At 33.4% G+C, this 22,556-nt stretch overlaps 2 protein-coding genes across 2 annotated transcripts; both read left to right on the plus strand.

Moving 5' to 3' along the window:
* Positions 1-5,458: 5,458 nt before the first annotated feature.
* LOC130821001 (BTB/POZ domain-containing protein At5g66560-like) lies at positions 5,459-9,026 on the plus strand. The gene is made up of 3 exons (XM_057686592.1): positions 5,459-5,891; positions 6,000-7,241; positions 8,271-9,026. Exons 1-3 carry the CDS (start codon positions 5,769-5,771, stop codon positions 8,814-8,816), a joined length of 1,911 nt encoding a protein of 636 aa, XP_057542575.1. The 5' UTR covers positions 5,459-5,768; the 3' UTR covers positions 8,817-9,026.
* Positions 9,027-10,452: 1,426 nt separating this feature from the next.
* On the plus strand, positions 10,453-14,868 carry LOC130820872 (serine/threonine-protein phosphatase 7 long form homolog). The gene is made up of 5 exons (XM_057686415.1): positions 10,453-11,882; positions 11,990-12,108; positions 12,188-12,823; positions 12,895-13,089; positions 14,378-14,868. The coding sequence occupies exons 1-3, from the start codon at positions 11,744-11,746 to the stop codon at positions 12,593-12,595; spliced, it is 666 nt and encodes a 221-aa protein (XP_057542398.1). The 5' UTR covers positions 10,453-11,743; the 3' UTR covers positions 12,596-12,823; positions 12,895-13,089; positions 14,378-14,868.
* The last annotated feature ends 7,688 nt before the right edge of the window (positions 14,869-22,556 follow it).

Genomic DNA, 22,556 nt, shown 5'->3' on the forward strand with positions numbered 1-22,556 from the left:
TTACAATATTTCTATAGAAATAAGTTTAAAGAGCTCACATTCTCATAAAATATACTTCTTAGATGTGATTTTAATTTAGGCGTGTCTTATGGTGAAACCGTCTTATAAAACAATTTCTAATTTCTGAAATTTTCAATATAAACCATTTGTGAGGTATTCGATTATTGTTTTGTGAGCATTTTTCAAGCCTAATAGACTTTTAAAGACTTAGCTAGGCCTAAGTGTAAGGAAATTTACCTACAAACCGTTAAGTTATTTATATTGAATTGTGGTAATGGAAATACTTTAAGTTTTAGTTTTCATGATATGTATTATGTTATAGCTGTGGTAGTGGGAGTTCTCACCCTCAAACATGAATAATTTTTTCATAATTTTTATCACCACCTAGTACTACCTTTATAAGTAGTAATGGATGAGAATGACTTTTTTGAAGTAAATAGAATGATAGAGTAAGAAAATATTGATTATAAACCTTCTCAATTAGTTTTTCTAGTTAAAATATATCAAACTTTCATTATTGTTGAGAATAATGTGACTTGAGTGCACAATTGATGTGTACATTCATGGAATGGAATCCTATGATTGACTTGAATGGGTGTATTAAGTTGTGACTTAATATTTGTGATTTATGATGGTGGTTAAAGTGTGGATTAATTCATGAGTTATGAAGGTAATGAAGTAGGACTTAATCATGGGAGTTATGGGTTTTAATGAAGAAGTGGAAAAGATGCTCTACTATGCAAGGTTGAGCAAAACTGTCTAGAAGCCTCCTGAAGGCCACTCGACCGAGCTCCTGGCTGGGTCGAGTGAGCAAACAGAATCTATCCAGTAGCTTCCTGTAGTCCGCTCGACCAGACCGCTCGACCGAGCGAGCCCCTGCTTTGGTCGAGCGAACCTTTCGACGTTCATAGGATGTTGTTTTTGACTCTTCAAGTCCTTGGAGTTGTTTCATTGTTATTAATTCATAGCTTTAATGTATTGAATGTTGCTTAGTGTGATCTCCCCTATAAATAGGGAGTTCATTTGTTCATCTAAACATGTCAAAACACTAACCCTTAAGCCTAAACACAGTCTTTGTTATTCTCTTACTCAATTGTAATACTTTGTTTGTAGGAGTAAGTTTTTACTCCATTGAAATAATATAAACAAGAAACTACTCACCACGGAGGACGTAGCCACCATTAGATGAACCTCCTTAAATCATTGTATCAATTTTTGCATTTTAATTTCTTTCAAACATTGTTATGTTCATTGCAAATGTTATCGTTTATCAAGGTACTTCGAACCTTATCAATCTTAGCTCTCATTTCAATTATCATTCCTACCATTAATACCATTTTCTAAATGTATTATTAGAGTTTGATAGCCTTTTCACAAAGAAAATTATGTCCAAAAAACTTATAGAACCACAAGTCCTTTATTGACAATTCATAAGGAGGATCCAATGTGCAACTCGCCATCGAGTATTCTATCCTAAGCATCCAATATGTAAATCCCATTGGGTTTATATAGTCAATAAACATCTAGTTACATGGAACAATTAATTATACACCACTAAGATATTATGGTACTTAATTGTACAAGAACACACCGTAAAAGAACATGAGAACAATTATAATGTAGGCGATAACTCATCAACCATACCTAAGCATTGTTGTTTTTTGGGATAGAACAAATGATAACTTGTCGGTTCCTTTGCCTCAATTTTACAAGTATTCCCAAACTTTATATCTTGTCTTGAACAATAGATGATTCATCGTGCTGCTACCAACAACTCATCATGTGGCCACCAAAGACTCATCATGTTGTCACCAACGTCTCATTCGATGCTTTTATAACTCTTTATTATGTTAAAAACTTAAATTTAGATCACTATTATCTTATACTTATGTCAGTATTAACTAGTCTTTCAAAAATTAAATTGAATTTATAACAAATATTCTAAATTTCTTAACATACATGACAATTAAGTCAATAAACTTTAACTAGATACGTATATTCTATGTAACAACAATTAGTTGTTTAACGTCAACTTGCAATCTGATTAGCATTCACGAGTGTATAACAACTAGCCATCATTATTTGACCATCAATAACTAATTGAAGTACTTGTACTAATTTCAAGGATTTGGCTTCACATGAGTTTGTATTGTACCTAATTGGCCGTTGTACCTTTTGTCCAATCATTTGGTAAATTAAAAGCTTATTGTCGTCAAACATACAAGTTTTTAATTGCGAACCATTTTAGTTTGTTTGAGCTACCAAACAAATTATAACCATGAAGAGCATATTCCATTCCACCATTATGAAGTATTTAGCAAATCCTCATTCCTCCCCATCTCCCCCATTGAGTTTGCATTTTTAAACTTAAAAAGCAGTTATAGATTCTCACGTATTTGAGTTATAAATATAAACCCAAATGATAAATAAAGAATTATTAAGGATATCTCTCATTTAATTTCAGAGTTGTAAAAACTGTTTTATTAATCTTACCGGATAAAAATTAGTTTTTTTTGTTACAACTAAGACTATACTTATACAGAGATAAAATATTTATGAAAAAATAAAAATCATATAAATATACTAAGATTATTATATTATAGAATTTGTTGAAGTATTCATTGTTAATGCAATCGCTAAGATTATTATTGTAGATCTTTATAGTAAAATGGTTCATCCAATCATGTTCACTCTTTATTTATGTAAAGTTATACACTTGATGTTTGCTACCAAAAGTTAATCAGAAACAATCTTTGTATTAATTATTAATGTTATCGCTTATAAGAATAAAATTGCGTACATCCAACTCTTTAAATTATATTTAAAGTGGGAGTTACTTAATAGCATTCAAACAATAAAATGTTTTAGTGTTATTTATTTATTTTAATTTGAATGTTGTTTAGAGGAATGGAGTGTAGAGCATGGCAATTCAATTTAAAATGTAGACATTGAAATTTGTCATTAAAGAACGAAATAAATGCCGACCTAATTATTTAGTATTTATGACTGTATGTGGGGGATGCAGGAGTAAGATCTGTAAATACCTAATCAACGCTACCATATGTACTCCTTTAATCCCAAAGATACTGTGACGATATTGATTATTGATTCATCTTGATATAATAATTTTTAATATTATTTTTAATATTTTTTATTATATATAATTAAAGATATAAATAATTAAATTAATAAAAGTATGAATAGTATGAAAAATTAAAATGTAGTAAAATGTTACGAAAAAAAGGAAAATACTAGTTATTGTAGTTTGTAGTACCACTAATAGTCTAAATTAAGTCTATATAAGACTTTTACTTATAAATAGATTATAATTATTAATTATTAATAAAAATAAGTAAAAATAATCATAATAGCTTTGATTTCAATCAACAGAAAGCTACTACTACTTGTTTTTGAACGGTAGATAACCAGCCCCTATAGTATAAGTAGTATTTACACATTATACATTTCTGTAAAATTATAAAAATACTATTCCATCATTTTTCAATGGATAAAAAATATTACTTTAAAAAATTATAAAAACTGACTCGAGTTAGGATTATAAAATAAAAAATCTATTGATGCACTTGGTCACTAGAAGTTGATCAAGTAATCAAGTTTTAGTAGTTGATCAATGATGAGTACAAAATCACCACGTAACCCATCAATCAATCTATCATAATAATTAGGAGTCTGATTAGTTGTTTTTTTTTTTTAAATAATTTCAAATTCATTAATAAAGAGTCATATGACATTTACATTAGAACTAAAAATTAGCAAATACATAACAACTTTAACCAAAAATAATTCAAAATTAACAAAACTATGATCGTTGTGTATGAGATCTGACAATTCTGAATGTCCTCTTTCACATCGATGTTTGACACAGCCTTCTACGAGGAGGGTCTTTCGATCTGTTGTAGTCTTGAGGTAGAATTGAATTTAATGTAGTTGATGGTAATTGCAATTTTGGTGTTTGTTGCATTATCGCTACCAACAAATCAATTACAAACCAAACTTCATAACTTCAAACTCTCATGAAGAGAGAGATCAAAACCCAATATATGGGTAAAATCAACCTAATGAATGGTTAAAACAGACAAATTTAGAGCCCTACCATTAACCAAATGGTTGATGATAGCCTCAAACCAACTATAGAGATTAGAAGTTTTTTTAGAGAGAAGAAAGAAAAGGAGAAGTGGTTACAGTCTGATTAGTTGTTTTGTTCCCTCCTAATCACTCTAGTCTCTAATTATGCATTGTTTTTTACACTAATTTAGATGACTTTTAATTTGTAATTTTATACATTATTAGTACTATTAGTTAAAACATACTAAATTGAAATTTTATATGATTTGTCTAAATATAAATTTTAATATTAATGTTTTATAATTTCTAATTATATACAAATGGATATATTAATTAAGATTGCAAAAATATATTAGATAGAGTGCAAAAAATATATGAAGCAATTGGGGTGAAAAAGAGAGAGTCTTTCGGCCATTTGCACTCTTGTTATTTCTTTATAATGGTGTTTGACAAATGCATGTTGGATGTTAGTTATAGATTGTTGGATTTTTAATTGGTTTGTTTAATCTGCGAAAAATATTAGCTATTTTTATTGACTTTTTAAACTAGTTTAATAAATTAGTTATTTTTGAAAATAATTGATAAAATTACCTATTGGTTGTTAATTGGTTTTAGAGAAAAAAATAGACATATAAGCCAAAGGCCATCAAAAAGCTTAACAAAATTAACTTTTCATTATAGCTTAAAATTTTTGTTTGACTTTTTTACCAATTGATAAATTTTATAAAAATTAGATAAATAAATAATAAGTTGAAAATTCTAACTTGATTACAGATAGAAGGATATTTTAAATTTTATTATAATAAAAATTAGTTTATAATTCCCCTTATTTCTTTGAATTTACATTTTAGGACTAAAAAAATTCTCATATATTTAAAATTTAATATAAAAACTCAAAAGAATACAACAAATATAAAAAAAATGACAATAAAATATTGTAAACGATAAATACAAGGAAAAAGACTATGGTTAGTTCACTTGCCCTAACCTTGTAAAATTATTTGCAAAAAGTCTAAATTTAATGTTATACTTCTTTTGTTCCATTAAAATTAGAGTAATTTGCAAAGAAACAGCTTATAAATCAGGTTTTTGTAAAACACATTTGTCAACTTTCAAGCGTTGACTATGCCATTTGTCAACTTTCAGGCGTTGACTTTTGAGCTCAAATGGCATAGTCAACACCTGAAAGTTGACAAAAGTCACCGGAAACTGATTTAAGGTGTTTTTTAATAAAAAGTCTCTTAAAAGGTGTTTTTTTAAAAAAAAACTGGTTTTATAAGGTGTTTCTTTGCAAATTTTCCTTAAAATTATATTATTTAACTTAATTATTTGAAAGTTTTTAAAGTCGAATAACCTTATTTTAATATGGAGGAATAAATATTCGTAAATTATTTGGAATAAAAAAAATACTAGTACAAATTTGAAGTCGGAGTATATGAAATATAGAACTCAGTAAAATCCTTGTTTCATCTTCAAAACCACTTTTCTTTTGTTTCTCCGTCCTCCACTCTCCATACAATTTTTATCATTCATTTCCCACTTTCACAAATATCATCACCAATTCACCATTCACCCACTCTGTATTTTCCTTCTTTCTACACACTTTCAGTTTCAGTTCCCTCATGCTTTTCCATACATCTGCATCTCTATCATTTCTCTTTTAAGTTTCCAAAAAAAGAAAAATGGCGTCAGCTGAAAAATCTGCTGCTTCTACCCCCTCCAAAGGTCAAGCATGGTTTTGCACTACTGGTTTACCCAGCGACGTCGTTGTAGAAGTTGATGACATGACCTTCCATCTCCACAAGGTATTATTTCTCTTGTTAAGCTTCTTTTTTTGAATTTGGATTTGGGAAGTTTTAATATATGGTGTGTATTTGATATTTTGATTGTTTAATTTGGATTTTTTATGACAGTTTCCATTAATGTCTAAGAGCAAGAAACTTCACGACCTCATAAAAGAGCAAGAAACAAAAAATATCCAAAAAGAAAGACAGCTTACAGAAAACGACGACGTTGAGGTTGATGAACAAATACTTGAACAAGATTACTGCCACGTGTCACTTTCAAATTTTCCCGGCGGCTCTGAAGCTTTTGAAACTGCTACGAAATTCTGTTACGGAGTCAAAATCGATATCACCGCCGGTAAAGTGGCTCCACTCCGGTGTGCTGGAGAAGTTCTGGAAATGACGGAGGAACATTCTGAGGATAACCTCATCTCCAAAACCGAAAGATTCTTCACAAACTCGGTCCTCAAAAACATCAAATATTCCATTAAAGCGTTGATAACATGCGAGAAATTAATGCCTCTAGCGGAAAATCTTGGCATTGTTGAAAGATGTATTGACGCTATTTCATCGAAAGCGTCGCTTTATGATCCGTCATTGTTTGGATGGCCGGTAAACGACGTTACAGAATATTCATCAGATACTAGAAAGAAGAATGTATCATCAACCAAAATCATGAGGGATGATGCGTGGGTTGAAGATCTTGCTCAATTGAGTTCAAATCTCTTCAATCGAGTCATCTCAACAATGAGAGAAAAAGAGATTAATCCAGAAGTTATTGAGAGCTGTTTAATTCACTATGCAAAACAGTGTTTTCCAGGAATTAGTCGATCGACTCGGAAGCTATCATCATCCATGATGACTTCCGAGGCCGAACAGAGACAGTTATTGGAGACAATAGTCTCAAATCTTCCGCCTGAGAAGAGCGCACGATCGCAATTTGCAACGAGAATTCTTTTCGGATTACTTCGAACAGCCAATATTCTCAATACTTCAGATGAATGTAAATCTGCTCTCGAGAAAAAAATTGGATCTCAACTCGAACAAGCAACACTAGATGATTTGTTGATTCCGAGTTATTCTTATTTAACAGAAACATTGTATGATGTTGATTGTGTTGAGAGGATTTTAAGCCATTTTTTGGTTGATTACGGAAGGAGAGAAATCGAAGGTGAAGATGATCAAACCCTAGAAAATATCCGATCTCCGTCGATAATGTTCGTCGGAAAACTCATCGACGGTTACCTTTCGGAAATCGCTTCGGACACTAATTTAAAGCCGGAGAAGTTCATGGAACTGACATTATCTATTCCAGATAAAGCTCGCTTATACGATGATGGCGTTTACAGAGCTGTTGATGTCTATCTCAAAGTAAGTAATACTTACTCCTCGCTGAAATAGTTGTTATACTAGTATTTTTCATATTATTTATTAATTCAAGCTTATTTGAGTTAGTGTAATTAAATCTTATTTGTCATCTAATTGCGTAGTTTTACGATATTGAATTTTAAAATTATGAAATATAAATAATTAAAATAACACATTATACTGCGTAATAAAATGAAATGTAGTAAGTATAATGAAATAGAAGAAGTCTGGTCTACTACTCTAGATACCATAATACCATTACGCTAACAGATAACTTTGTTCACTTATGTCAATTAAAGCCACATAAATTAAAATAGACTGCATCAATTTTAATTTTTTCTTTATTTTACTTAAATTACTCTTTTTTAATTTTTTTTGTTAACTTGAAATTTTTGGTTAGAGAAGATAGATATTTTGGTGATTTCATGCAATTGTTTTTTAAAATGGTCCCAAATAGAAAGCTTATATTCTAAAAATCTATAATAGTTAAATTATTTAATTTATATATAGAACATATTTTACAATGAAATTGTCTAATATATAACCATTTATATTTTTAATATGGTAATAAAAAATTTTACAATTTTATTATCCAAAAAAATCAAATTAATTTATAAATTATGATTGAATCTACTCTTAGTACCTTGCAATATTCCCCTATACCAATTTAAATTTGAGCCACTTAACTCGATAGCTCAAAATCGGTCAAACTCAAAGGGATAGCAGGAGAACTATAAAAAAAATTTCTATTTTAGTTTATATATTTTTTTTAGATAAATTTTTTGTTATACTTGAAAGTCATGTTTATTAGAAATCTTAATTGACTCAAATGTAATAGAATTATTTGACAGAATAAAATGTATAAATTTAAATTTAAATTAATTTTACTCTTACTTTAAAAAAGGTTAATTAAAGTTGAAAGTTTACAAATAACTACTCATATATTATCAGTTTTCCAATTCTTTTATTTATAAGTTTATAATTAAAACCAATAATCTAAAGATATTATGTTATTTTATTGAAAATGAATAGGCACATCCATGGTTATCAGAATCAGAACGAGAAAGAATAAGCGGAGTGATGAACTACGAAAAACTAACATTAGAAGCATGTACACACGCAGCACAAAACGAGAGACTACCCCTAAGATCAGTAGTACAAGTTCTATTCTTCGAACAACTTCAACTCCGTCACGCCATAGCCGGAACTCTCTACTTAACACCTCATCATAATACTGCGCCGAGTGAATCTAATGTGACTGATTATAGAAATGAAGAAGAAACAGAGAGACGAATGAAAAAGAAGAGATGGAGAGAAGCAATTAGGGAGAATGAGGTGCTGCGATTAGATATGGATAGTATGAGGACAAGAGTTCAGGAATTAGAAACGGAATGTTCAACTATGAAGAAGGTCATCCGTAATATTGATAAAGTTAATAGTAATAATAATACTTCTCATACTTGGAGGAGCGCGTTAATGACTAAGTTTGGATGTAAGTTTAAGACTCAGGTTTGTGATTCTCATCAATCAACGGTGGTGGATAACCCAAAAGGAAGACATAACATCAATCAATGGTGATTTTTTTGTGGGGAGAAGTGTTGTTAGAGTAGAGCAACACATTATTTAATTTTCATACAAAATATGTCTCCATTATCTTATAATTTATATTTTTCCTTTATTTTATTGTGTTGGTTATCTTTTTTTTTCGAATATAATTCGAATTGTAATATTGTAAATACGTAAATTAGGAAAAATTGACATTAATAATTCAACTTTTTACTTATTTGGTATGAATTATTTAACTTTTGTCCTAGTTTTCTGACAACAACCCTTATTATTAATGTCTGCTAGTAATATGGTATTATGGTGTGAGAAAATGTATGGTAAAAGTTAAAATAATTCAAAAATGAGATTATTCATAAAGAATGAGTGAAATATTAGACTATTAATATTAATTTTTTCATTAAAATATACATTAAATTTCTATATGTTAAAATAAATATAATAAGATCTCACACAAATGTATTTAATTCTTTCTTATAATTATATGAAACATTTGAAACGTAACTTTTAATAAATTAGGTTTGATCTTGTATCAGTTGCAAGCAAGTTGTGATTTGGGAATTGGGAGTACCAAAAAATTTGGGTTTTGAGACTTTTGAGGTGGAAGGGAAGGGGGACCACATGAAGCCAAGATGTCTGGCGTACTGGCCGATAGTGGGGGGAAGTTGGGAATTTATTGACTAATAAAGTGAATGATTTGGAAAGAGTGGAGAACTAGCTGGAAATTGGAGGGAAGATTGTGACTACATGTGTTCAATGGATGAGTTTTCAAACGGGTCGGGTTATGAATTAAGAAAATCCAATTAAGTTAGAGAAAATTTGAAAATGTTAAGATAATAAATCAAAAAAATGAATGAAATATTACAACTTTCAAACTTATTTCAAAAGTAAGCGTGAAAACCTTAAACCTGAGGTTTGGGACTAACTGTGACCAGGTCAAAAAAGACAAAATAATTGTTCGCAGTTACTAACTGCGAACAACCCTTTAACTTTGTTTGACCTAACTGCGAACAGATAGCTGCACAAATACGCAGTTGCTTCCTTTCCTTTTCATTTTCCTATTTCTCAAAACCCTAGCATAATACTACTCGACACTCTCCACAAATACATTAGCTTGAATCCATCAATTGTTGCGTTCCTCTTTCAATTTTGCACTTTAAAATTAGTTTGGGATACTCTAGATCGAACCAAGGTAAATTTTTATGCATTTTTGTAGTATATATATCTATTTTTAGGGTTTTAATGAAGTTTGGTTGTTTTGGCAAATGTAGGTTACTAGTTCTTTAAATCAACACTCTTCTTAATCATCCATAACTATTCAAGGTAATGTGTAATTGTTTTCATAGCTTTATGTTATTTTTTGAAGTATTGTTGTTGATGAGCATATTGAATTAGTTAAATTTGATGTACATTATGTGTTATTAGGAATGTTGATGTTTGTATTAGCAATTTCATTTATGAACTTATTAGTTAATTTATTATTTGGATTTTATGTGCATTATATATGTATGAACTTAGTTACATTATGGACTTTAAAAATATGTAGACCAAAAAAGATTATAATCAAATGACTATAATGTACTTGTATGCGCATGAAGTTGTTGATGATGTTGATTTTGTTTGTATTAATGTAGAAAATGGCATCATTTTGCGTCACTATAGTATGTTTTTGGAATAATTGTATTCGAGAAAATGGGGGAAGACGTAGATTGTCTGCATGCAACTCGAACATGGATTTGAACCAGTTTAAATGTTTCATATGTTCTAAGATTGGATTGGACCCCACTATAAGTACCGTAAATATAAGCTTTAAATATGACATGAGTGGAGAATTGCTTGCCTTTCCTGCTGAGGATGATGAGGCTATAGATTCTATGTGGGAGCATTCAAAGTCCACCCAAATTCCCTCTTTGGAGTTATACGTAGAAGAAGTACCCTTAGGGAATGTAGTTGCTTCTAATCCTACTCCTACCTCTATGCTTATATTATGCTTATATTAACTCAGGAAACTGTAAATCCCGTCGTTTCTTCCGCATCTTGTACTTTTCTCAACCCCCTACGAATCAAGTTACAATTGATTCAATGGTTAACTTAGGAGAAACTGCTGAGATGGGACCTTAGGATGATGGAAATGAGAGTAATGAGCTCATTGACAATCCTTCTGAGGACGATTTGGATGTCGACGAGGATGCGCTAGCAAATGGCATGACTCTAGGCAACATTCCTACAATCATTCCTCCTACACCTTATTCCCTATGTCCACCTTTAGACGAGTATGAGGAGGACAACTCATGGAGGACTTAAGCTTGTGATACAACTTACATCGAAGACGGAGAGTTGGAGAAGGGTATGATGTTTGATAGCAAGGAAGCGTTGTTGGAAGCTATCGGAGTGTATCATATTCATAGAAATGTGGAGTATAGAACGGAGACCTCAAACCAAACTGTCCTTACCTTGAAGTGTAAGCGGGGCTATTCGTGGAGACTTAGGGCTATGTTTGATTCATATTTATCTTCATGGCGTATTGTTATGTATAAGGGTAAGCATGGTTCTTGTGTTTTGGTTAGTGACACTGTTTCGGCTGGACACATTCACTTGACATCTTCTGTCATTAACAATGTCATTAGATATTGTGTTGCTAAAGACCCATCCATTAAGGTGTCTGTCGTACGGCATATGGTTAAAGATCGTTTTGGTGTGGATGTGAATTATAAGCGAGCGTGGTGTGCTAAGCAACAAGCGTTGTTGTCCATATACGAGACTTAGGAAGGTTCTTACTCACTCCTTCCACGCTTTTTAAAAGCTTTGCAACATTCCTACCCGGGCTTAGTACTTGAGTGGTTTTTTAAGGAGGACAGTGACACGGGTGTATATGTGCGACCTAATATTGAGGACGATCGATAAGAGGTCATGGCCGCAATACACGGGCTTTGAACTTAGACATGATCCCGATCAAATTCGTGGTAAAGGGAGGCCTAAGTCTAGGAGAATTACCAACGAAATGGATGAGGGTAGAAAGAAACGAATTAATTGTCATCGTTATGGGAGCGATGGTCACAACACTAGAACCTGTAACTCCAGGTAATATATTATATATATTATACTAGTATGATACTCTATAACACGTATAATAATGTTAAACTGACAACTTAAATGTATGATACATAATTACATAATGTTAATATTAGCTAAAGCTATTGCGAACACATCAGTAGAGGAGATGGATCCAGCAGCTCCAGGACCCCAAGACCCTAGTATGTTAACTATGCAGCATGAGCACAAGAGTACTCCTCTTTGGGATGCCCAGGTTAGGTGTACGATAGTTGTGATTTGCATTTTACTAATGATAACATACAAGTAATTTATTTATATGTCAATATTCATAGGTGTCCAATACAGACACATTAGGCACTAGGCATCCAGATTCCGTTCCATGGGTGATCGATGATAGGATCATCCCATACCTGAAGCTCACGAGGTTGTATGACTTTCACCTCGTTGCATACGGCAGAGCTGACTGTGCCATTATCACAACACTGGTCGAGAGATGGCGTCAAGAGACACACACATTTCATCTCCTTTTAGGTGAGGCTATCATCACACTGCTTGATGTAGCCTTACTAACACGGCTTCCCATCGAGGGACGTGCCGTGTGTACAGCCGAAGGCCAGCTATCAAGCTGGCGTGACATGGTGCACCGCATACTGGGAGAGCGCCCTCCAGCGGAAGTGTTCAAGGGGAGCGGTTTGCGCTGCACATGGTTGGTTCAGACCTTATCTCCCCGAAGATGCTGATGAAGGCACCATTGTGAGGTACGCCCTATATTTGATAGGAGCTGTCTTGTTTGCCGATAAAACAAGCAACCAAATACAACTCCTATATTTGACTTTACTTGACAAACCACGGGAGCGCATCGCCGAGTATAGCTGGGGCTCCGCAGCTTAGGATACTTATAGAGGAGGCTATGTGGTGCTGCCTACAAGAACGTCAAGGAGATTGCGGGACCATTAGTCATATTACAGGTAATAACAATAACATTTAATTCTATTCCGCATTTGTTGAATTACATACTAATTACATTTACAATGTTCAGTTGTGGGCATGAGAGCATATTCTTATCGGCCAACCTTACAGAACTGTTGGTCGTGGTGATGCCGCTCCTCCGCAACAACCCCCACCAGATGCTACGTATGGTTCAAGGTGGAATTTTGCACGCCAGACGCGCAAGCACACTGGAACCGGTCTCGGATTCTACCGATATCAGTTAGACCTGCTACGACCCAACCAGGTAAATATTTCATTACTCATTAACATTACTGCAATTTAATTAACACATCACTTACATTTTCATAATATGTATTTTAGTTTTGTTGGGAACCGTACCCTGCGGAAGCGTACGCAGCTGTTCCCGAGCACTCGGGGATTCAATCAGGCGCGTGGAGGGTTTCTGTACCACTCATATGCTTCGACATTGTCGAAGTACATCTACTTGAGCGCGTACTGTGCCAATATGGGTTGGTACAAGGCATTCCAGTGCCTTGCGACACTGGACCCGAGTTGCACCTGATTTCGCGCAAGAATCAGGGTACGGTGAACTGGATGGAGATCAACTGGCGCCACATAGGGATGGTCATGGGGCGGGTCTGAAGCGGGTCTGGCCGGACCCGGACCCTTTTAATTTTTTTGGATCCAGACCCGGATCCGAACCCTAAGGGTCCAAAATTTTCAGATCCGGACCCGGACCCTACGGATCTGACCGGTCTAGGGTCCTTAATGGGTCTTATACAAAGCCTCTTTGATATGTCAAAATTGAACCTTTTTCGAGTCTTTTTGTATTTTTGTATCATAATCAAAAAATACTTAGAATTCAGAACAATTATCAAGTTTGTTCAGTAGGAGACTGAATGAGCAAATTCAAAGACCGACATCATCGAAATCAAATCTGGGTTTTTCTTAGTTTGTTCTACATTTCGAAATCTGATAAAATTCTGGAAAAAATACCTTGTTCCAATTGAGAGGAAAAATCAAATTTGGGTTTTCGTAGACACAAAATCAGCTCGCATCCAAACCTTGAAGCTTTATAAATGAAAGAACACAAGAATTAAGAAATCATAAATTCAAAATATAAAATTTAAAAGTTCAGGGTCCGGGTCTGGGTCCGAGTTCGGGTCTTCACCTTAGGACCCGGACTCGGACCCATCAAATTTTTTTTGGATCCAAACCCGGATCCGAATTCGATGGTTCTCAAAAATTAAGATCCAGACCCTTAAAAAAGGGGCGGGTCCAACAGGGTCCTGGACCCATGACCATCTAGCGCCACATCGCTCGTTGGGATCGTAGACTTGAGATGCTGGCCCAAGGTGCGTCGATCGATGTTCATGGCGCACCTACTTCACCGGACTACATGCCGTGGTTCCTTTCCATCACTCGCTGATGGATGACACCACGTGGCATCATCGCAGCAGCACATTACGCACCTGTTGCGCCTACGATGACCCAATTTACAAGCCTTTATTTGCATTTAAATGATTAAGTATTTATAATATAATATTACATTAACTAAATATTAATTGCAGGCACAAGGTGCGGCAGCGGTGATGCGGTACAGCTACGAGGAGCCGGTGAGGGAGATTGCGCAAGGCATGCTTGTCGGCACGCAGTTCCAGCACTTCATACCGAAAGTCGCTGCAGAGTCCTCACCGGCTACCACCCATACGCACGTCTCATCTCATCTCATGCTTATGACTATCATTTGGAGGAGATGGACCTTTCATACCTCGTTGACGTTGCGTGGACCTCGCAGGCTGGGCCATCGCAGCCATCACAGTACCAATCCCCTCCACTGCCAGAGCGACACCTGAACGCCTCTTACTACCGTGGGAGGCGTAGGAGACCAACTCAGTTGGATAGGGTAGATGAGGGTCGAGAGCGTTAGTATTTCGCTTTTGTGTATTTAGATCGACAATGTATATTCATATATATATATATATGTTTATTTAGTTGTATATTTCAAACATTTATATGTATTTAGTTGTATATATGTTTATTTACTTTATCATAGCCTCCAAGCCTTAACTTACGAATGTTCGGAGTTTTGGCGATGAATCATCCCGCCTGAAACATACATTTGTAATTACTTATTCTAATGTCTCTAATGCAAATACAACAAATAACAACTCAAAAATTAGGAAAAAAAATTATGTCAGCTATCTGTTCGCAATAACTCAAATAAAGTTAAAGGGTTATTCGCAGTTAATAATTGCGAACAGCTATTTTGTCTTTTTTGACCTGTTTGCAGTTAGTAACTGCGAATAGCCCAACCCTCGAGTTTGGGATTTTCACGCTTACTTTTGGAATAAGTTTGAAAGTTCTATTATTTCGTTAATTTTTTTTATTTTTTATCTTAATGTTTTCAAATTTTCTAAGTTAGATTGGGTTGATAATTTAATCAGTTAGTCTCTTGAGAGATCGTCTCTTTGAGAGACGTCTCTCATGTCTAGCCCATTAAAACTTAATGCCTACTTACATTATCCTTAATGCCTATTTTATTTTTAATGCCTACTTATCGTATCTTTAATACGTATTCACAAATCACAGTATCTTAAATGCCTACTTACATCATTTTTAATGTCTTCTTACAATATTTCAAAAAATATATATTGGGCCGGCCCGATTAGAGATGGTCTTTCAAAGAGATCGTCTCTCACAAGAATTTGTGTAACTTGATTATCAGCTACTCTTGTGAGTAGGGCTGTAAAAACGGGTTAAAAGGTCGGAAACAGGTCGGTCAAAAACAGGTTCGGTAAAAAACGGTCGGTCAAAAGCAGGTCGTATAAGTCTTTCGGTACCGGTCGGTATCGGTCGGTTTATTCGGTATCCGGTCGAATCCGGTTTTTTTCCTTGGCGGGTGTCGGTCGGTATGGGTCCGGTATTTATCGGTCCGGTCATTACCGGAAACAGGTCACATTCGGTCGGTCAAAAACGGTTTTTTGCAGGTCGTAATCGGTATACAGATCATAACCGGGCGGTCAAAATCGGTAATCGGTCGGTCACAATCGGTATGCGGGTCAGAATCGGTCGGTAACAATCGGTCGGTTTTGGTCGGTATCGGTTCAGTTCAATTTAGGTGAACCGGGATTCAGTTCTGTTCAGTTCAGTTTTGGTTGGTATCGGTTCGGTTCAATTCAGTTAAACCGATATTCCGGTTAATTTGGTTGATATCGGTTCAGTTCAATTCATTTAAACCATGATTTAATTCAGTTCAATTATGTTCCAATTATTCTGTTCCAATTTGGTAAAAAATCGCATCGTGTTGCCTCATAATGTCATTGATCATGCGTTTATCCATGATGGGAATGATATATAGAAGGTGGAACCTCACATCAAATTTTATAGATGTCGTTAGGTTATGAGTTTTATGACATCAAATTCAACTAATCAACTCTATTTCAACTTTAAGTTTGATTTTAAACGAACTCTATTTAAGTTAATTAATATATTTGATCATAGGTCTGGTTATTTCAACTTGATAAATTGATTATAATTGATATATATTTGATCATATCAGGTTAATTATTTTCAATTTGATAAATCATGTTGTTATCAATGTTGAGAATGATAGAAGGTGAAACCTCACATCAAGTTTTTATAAATGTGGTTAAGTTATGAGTTTAATATATATATTCAACTAATCAACTTCGTCTAAGCTAAGTTAATTAATAGATCATAACATGTTATTACAGTCACAATGTGAGTTTGTTAGATTGTCTTAATAATCTATCTTCATCATTGATCTGAATTGACCCTTGTTAGCCCATGGGTGTGTTATTTTAAGCTAATGTGATCAATCTATCTAATCAATCTAGCTGCCAGCGATCTAAGTTAATTGATTGGTTTTTCATTCTATTTCGTCCTATCTAAGTCAATCATGACAAGTTAACATGTAAATCCATCTACGTTGATATGTTTGATCATAGGTCTGGTTATTTCAACTTGATAAATCGATTATAATTAATTAATATATTTGATCATATCATGTTAATTATTTCTATTTGATAAATCAACTCGTGAATTATTCTAACGATTATCTTTTTGGGTGTAATTTATAGACTTTTCAATTTCAATATAGAATTATATAAATACCAATAACATTATAACATTGTTTTTTTTTGGCAAATAAAATAATAGTTGCATAATTAGAAGTATATATATATATATATTTTAGAAATAAGAAAGAAAGAGGTTTATTTATTAAAATTAAGAAGTTTATTTAGAAACCATTAAATCAATGAATTACTCATATTTTAAAAAAAAAATTTAGTTGTAAAAAAAAAAAAACACATAAGATTATCCCATTGGTGCACAACCTCAATACATGGATTGTCAACTTGGCAAAAGGCATGATAAATCATAACCCTTCATTTTGAAATCAATTAATCTAAACCATTGATTAAACATACTCTAATATATTTAAAAAAAAAAAAAAAAAAAAAAAAAAAAAAAAAAAACTAATATGAACCGTTAGATCAAGGGACCTAATCTAAACCGTTGATAAGCCCAAAACATGCTAACCCTAATTCAATCCCATACCCAGTACCACGCGCCGTGCCAGTTCATTACTTCATTTTCATCTTCCGTTCTTTCTTTCTCTTTCATTTCATTTTCTTGTTCCAGCTCCTCGCAGGCTCGCCTCCATTCTCTCCCTAGCGCTTTCTTCTTCAAATCTGTTCATCTTCACCCTAGAGTTTTAGGTATTTCTTGTTCCAGCTCCTCGCAGGCTCGCCTCCATTTTGTGTTCTTCCATTTTCGATTTGATTTGATTTAGTCTTCTTCCATTTTTTTTTTGTTCGATTTGATTTTGTATTTAATTTTCTGGGTTTAATGTGTTCGTTTAGGGTTAGATTTAGGGTTTTTTGTATTTAATTCAGTCGAGACTCCAGGTACTCCATTTCTTTGGTTTTCTTTAATTTTTCTTTAATTTGGTAGTGATTTCAATGTATTTTGTGGTTTTATTGTGTTGATTGTTGAAGAAAATATCAATATCTTGAAGGAATGATCAATTTCTGTTTTCAATTCTTGTTTTTTAATGTTAAAATACTTAATCTTTGTGGGTACTGGAGTATTGCTGTATTGGTTTTGATTACTGTTCGGTATCGGTATCGGTATCTGGGAATCAGTTAAGGAGCTTGCTAGAGGCTATGAATATTTGATGGGACTGATAATTTTTACGCCTATAGCTGTATTGTCATGGTTCCCATTTGTTTCTGAGTTCTAAACAAGGTTGCTGTTCAACCAAGCATTCAGTAGAGGTCTGCAAATCTCGATGATTTTGGCCGGGAAGAAAGATCGTGGCCAAAATATGGGAGACCTATTGAGCAATTGACCTGTAATGAGCCTTGTAGTCATCTGTAGAAATTTTCCTTCTGTGATGTATCAGCTAGTAGTAGTTTTGGGTACTATATAAGTCATTCGCTGCCACACTAAGATTTATCTAACCAGGAACCTCGTCAATGCTCACCCTGCCCCAATGTGAGAAAGTACGAAGATGTGAATCTTAGACCTCGTACTGTCGTACATGCTCACCCTGCCTCGAATATAGGGTTTTTTCTTTGCTGCCTTGACTATTTGTGCTTGAATATAGGGTTTATTTTTGTTTGAAAATAACCCATGGTGTTATTTTTTTTTTTTTTAAGGTATGGCTGACCCTGCTGTGGCTGTCCCCGAACAAAGAAGAGTTGTTAAACATAAAAAAATTACGTCACCGGTTTGGGATCAATACCATGTATCGTACCCCAATGACGTACGGACGGTAAAGTGTAAATACTGCGATTATGAGGCGGCAGCACCAGGTAGTGCAGGTACAACTAATTATAAACGTCATACTGAGGGCTGTAAAGGTTATAAAGAGTTCATAAAAAATAACCCAAACGCTAATGTTGTGTATGATCATGATACTTACGTGCTTAAGTTTGCTGATTCGATATTATATCATGGATATTGTTTGAGTATGGTAGAGCATATTAAAACTAGAGAATTGCATCGTTGGTTAAATCCTAATGTCAAAGATGTGTCTAGATATACGATAACTAAATGCGTAATGGGTGAACATGAAAAGTACAAAAAACTAGTATTTGACAATATGCAATCTTGTAAGAGTCGTATATGCTTAACTTGTGATGGATGGACAGCATGTACTTCGCGTTCATATTTTGCCCTTACTGCCCATTTCATCGATGATGATTATAAATTGCATTCCCTTTTGTTAAATTTTCGCCGTTTTCCCCCACCCCACGATGGTGAATCTATATTCATGTTTGTGAAAGGTTTGTTGAATGACTGGAATATAGGTAGAAAAGTTTTTTCAATCACACTTGATAATGCTTCCTCTAATAATAGGATGGTTGAAAAACTAAAACGTGATTTGCACTCCTCTTCTCCTCTCCCTTTAGATGGCAAGTATTTTCATATAAGGTGTTGTGCTCATATTTTGAACCTTATTGTTAAAAAGGGTTTGAAACTTGTTGATAATTCCGTGACTAAGTTACGTGCGGTTGTTATATATGTTGATTCTTCTGATTTTCGACTTACAAATTTTGAGAAAGCTAAAATTGATAAAGGTTTGCAATCAAAGGGTAAATTAGTTTTGGATGTTTCCACTAGATGGAACTCTACTTATGACATGATTCATAGGGCTCTTGAGGTAAAGGATGCTATTGATTTATATCTTGTTCGTGAAAGGGATATTGATGTTGATATTATTTCTGAGAATGAGTGGGATACACTTCAAGATATTTGTGATTTTCTTGAGCCATTCTATGAGATTACCAAGCTTTTTTCTGGTTCAAAATATCCCACTGCAAATTTGTACCTTTCTTGCATAATATGTATTGAAAAGATTTTGACTGATTCCCACCAAGATCCTAGTGATGCTGTGAGAAAGATGGCTGCTCCTATGTGGGAAATGTTTGATAAATATTGGTCCGATCATTCTATGGTTCTGTCTTTTGCCTTTTTACTTGATCCACGTTTTAAGATGACTTTCCTTAGTGATTATTATTCTATGCTGTATGTACCTACTGCGGTTGAACAAAAGGTAAATGATGTGCTTGCTGCGTTTGTTGCTTTATATGAATGTTATATGAATACCACTCAATCTGCTCCTGTTGCACCCTCTCCGTCAAACCTTGGTCCTCCTCGTCCGTTCCAAATTCGCAAGTTACGTCATGATTTTCCTCGTATTTCTGCATCTAGGACGGCGAGAGGTGATGTGGACTCTTATTTGGCCATGTCTCTTGTTGTTGATTATGATGGTTTTGATGTTCTTGAATATTGGAAGGGACAATCTACCTCTTATCCAACACTCGCACTAATGGCTAGAGATATTCTAGCCATTCCAATTACTTCTGTTGCATCTGAATCTGCTTTTAGTGTTGGTGGTCGGATCCTTAACAAATTGAGATCTTCTTTGTTACCAAAAAATGTTGAAATTTTGGTGACAACGCGAAATTGGCTATTTGGGTTTGAACCCGAGGAAAATGCGAAGGAGATATTAAGTGTTATTGAGGAAAATAACACTGATCATGATGATAATGCTTCAGGTAAGTGTAGTGCTCTATGAAGATTTTTTTCTTGTAATTGGGTTTTTTACCAAATTATCATATCTGAGCGCCCAATTTATATTTTATAATTAATTTATATTTTTTTTATTTTATTTATTATAACTTTCTGTCGTTTTTCCATCTCATGCTCTTAATCATAATACTCAGTATCTGAAAGTTGTTACTTTTATATGATCTTAAGGTACACTAAGTTTGGTGGAGCAGTTCCTTACAGATTATTGAAAGGCGGTGTCGCATTGAGGACTAGGAGCAGGAGATCTAAGGTGGTGATGGAAGAGGAGGAAGAAGATGAAAGTGATGAAATGAGTTATACTTCTGAGAAAATTAAAGAAAAGTGATGAAATGAGTTATACTTTTGCAATTTCTTATGCATAACTAAAATTTGGAAAAGACTTTTTGTGTAGTTAGGATTATTGATGTTTATATTATTGGTAGGGAAAAAAATGTAATGGATCTATTTTAAATTTCGTCTAAACTATTAAATGAAATGAAAGTGGTTTATCAATTTCATAGGTTAATATTTTGTATTGGTTTATATTGTTATATGTTGATTTTAATACAGTATTAATTAGTCAGCAAATTAACCTGAACTTGGTAATTATATTGGTTGCAAAGTATGAACTATGTTTATGCAATTTTGCAATTTCTGAGTTTTGTAAAATTTATACTTAATTTTTTAGAAAAGAAAAAGGCTTTACTAAATTACTGAGTTAATATATATCAACTTATAATTTATATATTTATTTTATAAAAATTTATATTTAATTTAATTTTTATCATATAGAAATAATATAATTAAGTTTAATTTAATTATTTTATATAAAATTTTATTATATTTTGACAACTTAGAAGAATTATGTAGATAAGTTCGGTCCAAAACAGGTTCGGTACAAAACAGGTTCCAGGTTCGGTATAATACAGGTTCGGTACAATATAGATTCGGTCAAAAACGGTCGGTTAAAAACGGGTATTAAGCGGGTCGAAAACAGGTTTCGGTCTGAAAACAGGTTCGGTATCGGTCGGTCACGGTATGATAAAAACAGGTCGAAAACGGTTTTCGGTTTAAAACAGGTTCGGTACCGGTCGGTTTCGGTATGTGTAAAACAGGTCGGAAACGGTTTCGGTCACCATTCGGGTTCGGTAGCGGTCGGTATCTGGTCACTTGTATTCGGTCAAAAACGAGTTCGGTATCGGTCGGTAACAAGTCGGTAAAACAGGTTTCTGACCACATTTACAGCCCTACTTGTGAGAGAGACTGTCGGTCTCAAAACATGAAGCTCACACTCTTATTTCCTCTTTTAGTTGTATTAATTGGACTATTTAGTCCATATATATAATGCGTCTCTTACAACAATTTGAGTTTGAGTATTTGAGATGATATATTGTTTCAAATAAGTAATTCATTTTAAAATATAAATTTCAAATATAAATTTATAATTGAACTAGTTCAGCGTGACAAATTTTTATAGTAGTTTTCAAATTTTCAACTTAACTTCTTTTAACATAAAAATAATGAAATTGTCTTAAATTCAAATTTAAATATTTTAATTTGTCATACGCTAAATTTAAATTAAATTTAGATTTTGAAATGAATTTATGATTACAAAATACAACATACGGTAATATATCAATGCCATCATTTTTATAAATTAGTTTGTCATAGACTAAAATTTAATCCCGCCTATTATTTTTAAAGTTTGAGTTATTTTTGTAAGAGATAATCTCTTGGTGAAACATCCTTAAAATAAAGAGTTTATATGATAATAATTATATTAGTTTTATATATTAAGAATGTGTGATGGTGAAAGTGTATCATATAAGATTTGTGAAACCTATTTTATGAACGAATAATGGAATTTTAAGTTTTGTAAACTGTACATATGGGGGAGGGTGACATTTAAGTTTTGAATTATGAAATTGAATCTATTGGGGACAGTTGTCTTTTTGCTTTAATTTGTTGAATATGAAATAACAGAAACAAAATGACCAAGCATGATAGAGTTTCATCTTCTGAATTAGTTTTTGTATTTATTTATTAGAAATGCAATTAGTATTATAATTGATTGTATTAATAAGATTTGTAGCAAAGATGCTACTTGGTATTCGAGTATTTTATACAACCTCCTATTCACTTTAA

Source organism: Amaranthus tricolor, chromosome 8 (assembly GCF_026212465.1).
Source record: "Amaranthus tricolor cultivar Red isolate AtriRed21 chromosome 8, ASM2621246v1, whole genome shotgun sequence".
In the NCBI taxonomy this organism is placed as follows: domain Eukaryota; kingdom Viridiplantae; phylum Streptophyta; class Magnoliopsida; order Caryophyllales; family Amaranthaceae; genus Amaranthus; species Amaranthus tricolor.